Source organism: Cottoperca gobio, chromosome 8 (assembly GCF_900634415.1).
Source record: "Cottoperca gobio chromosome 8, fCotGob3.1, whole genome shotgun sequence".
NCBI lineage: Eukaryota > Metazoa > Chordata > Actinopteri > Perciformes > Bovichtidae > Cottoperca > Cottoperca gobio.
Genome location: NC_041362.1, coordinates 1,835,276 through 1,843,001, shown reverse-complemented (window position 1 = coordinate 1,843,001; position 7,726 = coordinate 1,835,276). Strand labels below are relative to the sequence as shown.

Genomic DNA, 7,726 nt, shown 5'->3' with positions numbered 1-7,726 from the left:
CTGAGGCGTTCCCAGGCCAGTGGAGATATAATCTCTCCACCGAGTCCTGGGTCTTCCCCGGGGTCTCCTCCCAGCTGGACGTGCCTGGAACACCTCCCTAGGGAGGCGCCCAGGTGGCATCCTTACTAGATGCCCGAACCACCTCAAATGGCTCCTTTCAACGTAAAGGAGCAGGCTCTACTCCGAGTCTCTCACGGATGGCTGAGCTTCTCACCCTACCTCTAAGGAGACGCCAGCCACCCGTTCTGATGAAAACCCATTTCGGCCGCTTGTACCCATGATCTCGTTCTTTCAGTCATGACCCAGCCTTCATGACCATAGGTGAGGGTAGGAAAGAAGATCAACCGGTATATTGAGAGCTTTGCCTTCTGGCTCAGCTCTCTTTCGTCACAACGGTGCGGTAAAGTGACTGTAATACCGCCCCCGCTGCCTCCGATTCTCCAGCCAATCTCTCGCTCCATTGTCCCCTCACTCGCGAAAAAAACTCCGAGGTACTTGAACTCCTTCACTTGGGGGTAATGGTTAATTCCCTACCCGGAGTAGGCAATCCACCAGTTTCCTGCTGAGAGCCACGGCCTCAGATTCAAACAGGGCATTTATAATAGTCCGACCTGCACTCTGAGGAAAATAAAAGACTTACAGCCATGTACATTGTTTTTAAGACTTTTTTATAATAGTCATTCAAATATTCTTTCCATTTTCTGAGAATTTCTAGAATTAGTTTCTACATGTAAACCATTAAACACTTTGAACACCAGCCACAACGACATTAGACTCTGTACGCCACACACACTGCTTAAATACGTTTATTGCTTAGTTCTGGTCATGAAATATGTTATCTGCCAATCTGCTTGAATTTGTGTGTGGGCACCATTCTGAACATAGACAAATGGAATGGAATCCACGTTGACATCATGAATGTTGGGAGTCTATACAGATTCATAAATTCAATCCGGACACAGCTTTCACTCAGAAAATAACAAAACACAGGAGAAGATGACCTAGATACAGCATGAGAAAATAAGAATATGAATTGAGCTTAATGGAGGAAGCTAAGAAGACACTGGAAAGATGCCAGTCTTCATACACAGCCCAGCAAGACAACCAGAGAGCAGCCCTTAAAAAGGCAGAAGATCTCCTGAAGACTGAGCGCCTCTGGTATCAGCAGGAGACAACAACCATCCAGGAGTAGACCGATAAATCAAGAGTGAACAACGAGGGAGGAGGACACACGCAGAAGGAAGGACGAGGGAGGATGCACGCCGAACGACGAGGGAGGAGGATGCACGCAGAAGGAACGACGAGACAAGACGACGTACGCCGAACGACGAGGGAGGAGGACGCGTGATAAATGACGAGGGTGGAGGACTTACGCAGACGGAATGACGAGGGAGGAGAACGCACGCAGAACAAACGACAAGGAGGAGGAACAACGAGGGAGGAGAACGCACGCAGAAGGGACAACGAGGGAGGAGGACGAGGTACGCCAAACAACGAGGGATGAGGTAACGACGAGGGAGGAGGACGCACGCTGACCGACGATGGAGGAGAAACGACGAGGGAGGAGGACGCGCGTTAAATGACGATGGTGGAGGACGTACGCAGACGGAACGACGAGGGAGGAGGAACGACGTGGGAGGAGAACGCACGCAGATAGGAACGACGAGGGAGGAGGACGCACGGCGAACGACAAGGGAGGAGGATGCACGCACAAGGAACGATGAGGGAGGAGGACGCACGCCGAACGACGAGGGAGGAGGACATACACAGAAGGAACGACAAGGGAAGAGGACGTACGCCGAACGACAGGGGAGGAGGACGCACGCGGAAGGAATGACGAGGGAGGAGGATGAGGTACGCCGAACGACGAGGGATGAGGAACGATGAGGGAGGAGGACGCACGCTGAACGACGAGGGATGAGGAACGATGAGGGAGGAGGACGCGCGTTAAATGACGAGGGTGGAGGACGTACGCAGACGGAACGACGAGGGAGGAGGAACGACGAGGGAGGAGGAACGACGAGGGAGGAGAACGCACGCAGAACGAACGACGAGGGAGGAGGATGCACGGCGAACGACGAGGGAGGAGGACGCTCGCAGAAGTATTGACGAGGGAGGAGGACGCACGCCGAACGAACGACGAGACAAGACGACGTACACCGAACGACGAGGGCGTACATATTGACGAGGGAGGAGGACGCACGCTGACCGACGATGGAGGAGAAACGACGAGGGAAGAGGACGCGCGTTAAATGACGATGGTGGAGGACGTACGCAGACGGAACGACGAGGGAGGAGGAACGACGTGGGAGGAGAACGCACGCAGATAGGAACGACGAGGGAGGAGGACGCACGGCGAACGACAAGGGAGGAGGATGCACGCACAAGGAACGATGAGGGAGGAGGACGCACGCCGAACGACGAGGGAGGAGGACATACACAGAAGGAACGACAAGGGAAGAGGACGTACGCCGAACGACAGGGGAGGAGGACGCACGCGGAAGGAATGACGAGGGAGGAGGATGAGGTACGCCGAACGACGAGGGATGAGGAACGATGAGGGGAGGAGGACGCACGCTGAACGACGAGGGATGAGGAACGATGAGGGAGGAGGACGCGCGTTAAATGACGAGGGTGGAGGACGTACGCAGACGGAACGACGAGGGAGGAGGAGCGACGAGGGAGGAGGAACGACGAGGGAGGAGGAACGACGAGGGAGGAGAACGCACGCAGAACGAACGACGAGGGAGGAGGACGCACGGCGAACGACGAGGGAGGAGGACGCTCGCAGAAGTATTGACGAGGGAGGAGGACGCACGCCGAACGAACGACGAGACAAGACGACGTACACCGAACGACGAGGGCGTACGTATTGACGAGGGAGGAGGAAGCACGGCGAACGATGAGGGAGGAGGACGCTCGCAGAAGTATTGACGAGGGAGGAGGACAAATGACGAGGGAGGAGGACGCACGCAGAAGGAACGACGAGACAAGACAACGTACGGCGAACGACGAGGGATGAGGAACGACGAGGGAGGAGGAACGACGAGGGAAGAGGACGCATGCTGAATGAACGACGAGGAATAAAGAACAACGAGGGAGGAGAACGCACGCAGAAGGAACAACGAGGGAGGAATAGGAATGACGAGGGATGAGGAACGAGGAGGGAGGAGGACGCACACTGACCAACGAGGGAGGAGGAACGACGAGGGATGAGGAACGACGAGGGAAGAGGACGCACACAGAATGAACGAGGAGGGAGGAGGAGGAACGAGGACGGAGGAGGAGGAACGAGGACGGAGGAGGAGTCACGCAGAAGAGGACGCACGCAGAATGAACGAAGATGGAGGAGGAGGAACGACGAGGGAGGACGCACGCAGAAGGAACGACGAGGGAGGAAGAGGAATGACGAGGGAGGACGCACGCAGAAGGAACGACGAGGGAGGAAGAGGAACGAGAAGGGAGGAGGAGGAACGAGGAGGGAGGAGGAGTCACACAGAAGAGGACGCACGCAGAATGAACGACGAGGGAGGAGGAGGAACGACGAGGGATGACGCACGCAGAAGGAACGACAAGGGAGGAAGGCGAACGACGAGCGAGGAGGAGTCACGCAGAAGAGGACGCACACAAAATGAACGACGAGGGAGGAGGACACACGCAGAACGACGAGGGAGGAGTTGACAGGATTTAGTGATTTATGGAGTGATACAAAGACAGATCCAGAATCCCCTCTGTACAAACCTTTGATATGTGAACAACATGAAACACTTGAACCTGCTTCATACAGACTTCACTTTATATCTGGACATGTAGCAGATTACACACATTTAATGACATAATGCCTCATTTACATATTTATACATCACATGTCAGAACACCTTTAACACAACATATAATTGTGTTAATGTGAGTCATGAAGTGGGGAAGTGTCAGCTGATATGTGTGAGCTGTTTATTTGAGCCTGTTCACCTTCATGCAGGAGTTCATTAGAGCTCGTCTTCACTGAACACATGAATACTTGCTGCAGTGTGTCGATGTGTTTCACAGAAGAAGTACTGCAGTATCTGGAAGGTGGAGCTCAATATTAAAGAGTGCAGAAGTTATTGGATGCAGATTGTCAGTCATTTATATAAGAAGCAGCAGGTGGAGCCAGACACACACACAGACAGACAGACAGACAGTTCAACAGTCACTGCTCCTACTGTTGAAGCAGGTCAGTGAACGCACCTTGACCTCTCTGTGTTGATGCATCTGCTTCACCTGGATCCTCCTGCACACCAACACACAGACCAGAGAGCATGCTGGGAAACTACAGCAACACAAAGGTCCTTTAAATCCTTCAAACTGCACATTTCATGACTTTCATTTGTACGTTCTTTCATTTCCCCACTCGACAGACACAAAACATGTCTCCTTATTACTGTAGTAATAATATTGATCTGCAGTAATACAGTAGTTTCATATTCACAGCTGATCTATAAGACAACATTTGATCACCACGTGCTGCTACTTTGCTCAGTTATTGTCTCAGATCAGCTTCACATTGTCTCCGTCAGCTTTGTATGATACCCTGGAATGAAGACAAGAAGAAAAGACTTCATGTTTGTTTATTCATCATGTGAAGCTGCACTTTGTTCTCACATCAGTAAAGTTCAATGACTTCATGTACACGTTCCCTTTGAGCACAACGTCAGCATGTGAAAGACAAGAATGAATCCTCTGCTGATGGATTATGATCAGGATAAGTACACTTCTATAAGCCCTCATAACAACAACAACACATCAATGTGCTTATAGACGTCTTTATAACAGAACAAAGTGTCCAGGATAAAGCTGCTGCTTCCTCTCTGAACACATGCAGTGGAAGAGAAACAAGATAGAAATACATCAACACAAATATTCATCAAACATTGAGTGGACATGTTGATGCAGAGACAGCAACATGATGAGCAGTGAGAGCCTCCATGGCTCCACAGACAGAGGGAGCAGCTCCACCTAAACAAAGTCCCACATTACACAACAACTGATGACGTCAAGCATCGCCCACAATGTTTGAGTGACAGCTGAAGAAACGCCACAACAATCAGCTGTCGGCAAAAACACGGAGACGAAATACGTTTCAGAGTTTAAACACAGAGCTGAAGCCGCTTCCCTTAAATCACACGTTCACATTCATTTTAAAGGAAGAACTCTTTTTAGTCTTAACATGTTTAATACAAACCCCACCCAGGATGAGGGTCATGTTCAACTTCACTGTTAACATTACAAGAACATTGTGTTCAAAGTAAATGTGATCTGTGATCAACATTCACAGGAAACTATCTGCTCACACTTCATCCTGGTGTCACACAAACCTCCTGCACTTATATTGTGATTATTATTCAGGTTCATTGTACAGCTGATCATCTGGAATATAATATGAAACATAGAACATGTCACTTAGTCCGGGGGGGGTTAGTTTACTCACTGAGAGAAAAAGACTCCCTGAAGGAGAATCAGAGATTTACTTCTGTCTACTTGAGTTTACAGAACTCAGCAGTGGCTCCGGAATAAGGATTTAAACAAACTCCAGCGTAGAGCGGCTGAGAGAATGTGTGGTGGACTCTGTGCAGGAGAGTCATGGTGTCAGAGACGCTGTAGAAGGACAGAACACCTGCTCTGTGATCCAGGTACACTCCGAGTCTGGAGGACGGACGACCTGAGACGGGAGTTTGGACTTTGTTGTAATAAAATGTATAACTGTCATCGTCACAATATAACATCCAGGATTTATCATTGTATCCAAATGCACATCTTTCCCCCCCCCCTGCTCTGCTGATGTTCTTGTATGCGACTGCTACACGAACTTTTCCCCCGTTCCACTCCACCTCCCAGTAACTACGTCCAGTAAGAATCTCTCTACTCAGCACCTGAAACCATCCAGTGAATCTGTCTGTGTGATGAGAATAAGACTGTTGTTCACTCATTAATGTCACTTTTCTGTCCCCCTCAGATAATAACAGCTGTCTGTTTGCTGTGTTTGGATCCAGTGTGATGTCACGTGAATACTTTAAGAATCCAGCTCTGGTCTTGGGCTCTGCTGACAGTGAAACATCCGCTTCAGTCCCAGTCTGTGAGATGTTTGTCCACTTCTCTCTCAGAACGTCCTGGAGTTCATCTGTGACTTGTGACACAGCCGCTGTCACTTCCTCAAAGTATCTGAGAGGGATGTTGATGCTGGAGGAGAGTGTAGACTCACTGAGTGGGGACAGTGAGGGGTAGTTGTGTAGAAACTGGTTGTGGTCCTCTGTGTGTGCGAGCTGCTTCAGATCAGCGTCTTTCTTCTTCAGCTCAGTGATCTCCTGCTCCAGCTTCTCCTGAAGCTCTTTGACTCGACTCACTTCACTTTCCTGCTGCGATCTGAGCTGCTGCTTCACATCAAAGCTTCTTTTCTGCATGAGACGGATCAGCTGAGTGAACATCTTCTCACTGTCCTCCACTGCTCTGTCAGCAGAGCGATTGACGGCCACCACCTTCTGCTGAAGCAGCTTCACATCTTTCTTTCCGTCCTGGATTCTCTGCTGGATGTTTTGTCGACTCCCCTCGAGCTCTCTCTGCCTCTTAGTAATTTCTGCTGCAGCTGAGACTGTGTCGTGGCCTTTATGTTCCTCCACAGAGCAGAGATAACAGATACACTGCTGATCAGTAAGGCAGAACATCTTCATCACCTCATTGTGACGAGAGCACATGTTCTCCTGGAGCTTCTGGGAGGGCTCCACCAGCTTGTGTTTCATGAATGTAGGTGATTCATAATGAGGCTGGAGGTGTTTCTCACAGTAAGAGGCCACACACTGCACACAGGACTTGAAGGCTTTCAGTTTTCTCCCAGTACAGACATCACATCCCACATCTTCAGGTCCAGCATAGCAGTGATCAGCAGGGGCAGCTTGGAGTCCAGTCTTCTTCAGCTCCTCCACTAAAGCTGCTAACATGGTGTTCTTCAGCAGGACAGGCCTCGGTGTGAAGGTCTGCCTGCACTGAGGGCAGCTGTGGCTTCTCTTCTCGTCCTCTCCATCCCAGAAGCTTTTAATACAGTTCTTGCAGTAGCTGTGTCCACAGGGAATAGCCACTGGATCCTTCAGTAGATCCAGACAGATGGAACAAGAGAAGGTTTCCCGGTCCAGCTGAACTCCTTTCTGTGCCATTTCACCTTCACTGCCAGCGACTGTGTGAGTCTCACTTCCTGAGAAGTGCAACTAGTTTGAGTTGTGATACAAGCTCCTCCACATTCCAGGAAGAGGAGGGAACAAGGAAGTGTATGAGCGGGGGGGGGGGAACCTTTGACTCTAACATGTCAACAAAGTAAAACACAAATTTTAATTAAATGTATGGACATTAGCTCAACGATTGTCTTCATGTCATCAGCTGGGGAAGTTTCAGGGTGATATCTGTTCATTAGTTTGACTTTATTGACCTGTAGTGTCTTGTCTTAAAGAAATGAAGTCATTTAGAGCATAAAGTGTCAGTTTTAGGGATAATGTGCTTTTATATTTAAAGAGACACTTTAGATTAAAGAATCCTTACAATTCAAAATGTTAACCTGGGAAACAAACTGTTTTATTTTTCTTATTTTTAAGGGGTCAAATGTCGTGTAAGTATTTACTGCTTGTATCTGAATTCATTGTGTCTTCATCCACACAGTTATAATTGATCTAATGTATTCTATTTGAGAGGCCATAATCTATAA

General features: G+C 49.5%; 1 protein-coding gene across 1 annotated transcript in view; it reads right to left on the bottom strand.

The window, feature by feature from the left end:
• Positions 1–7,184, bottom strand: part of LOC115012068 (tripartite motif-containing protein 16-like) — a 10,164-nt gene extending 2,980 nt beyond the window's left edge. The window contains exon 1 of the mRNA XM_029437510.1: positions 5,568–7,184. Coding sequence (XP_029293370.1) covers positions 5,568–7,184 — 1,617 coding nt within the window. The remainder of the gene's footprint in view (positions 1–5,567) is intronic.
• Positions 7,185–7,726: the final 542 nt, after the last annotated feature.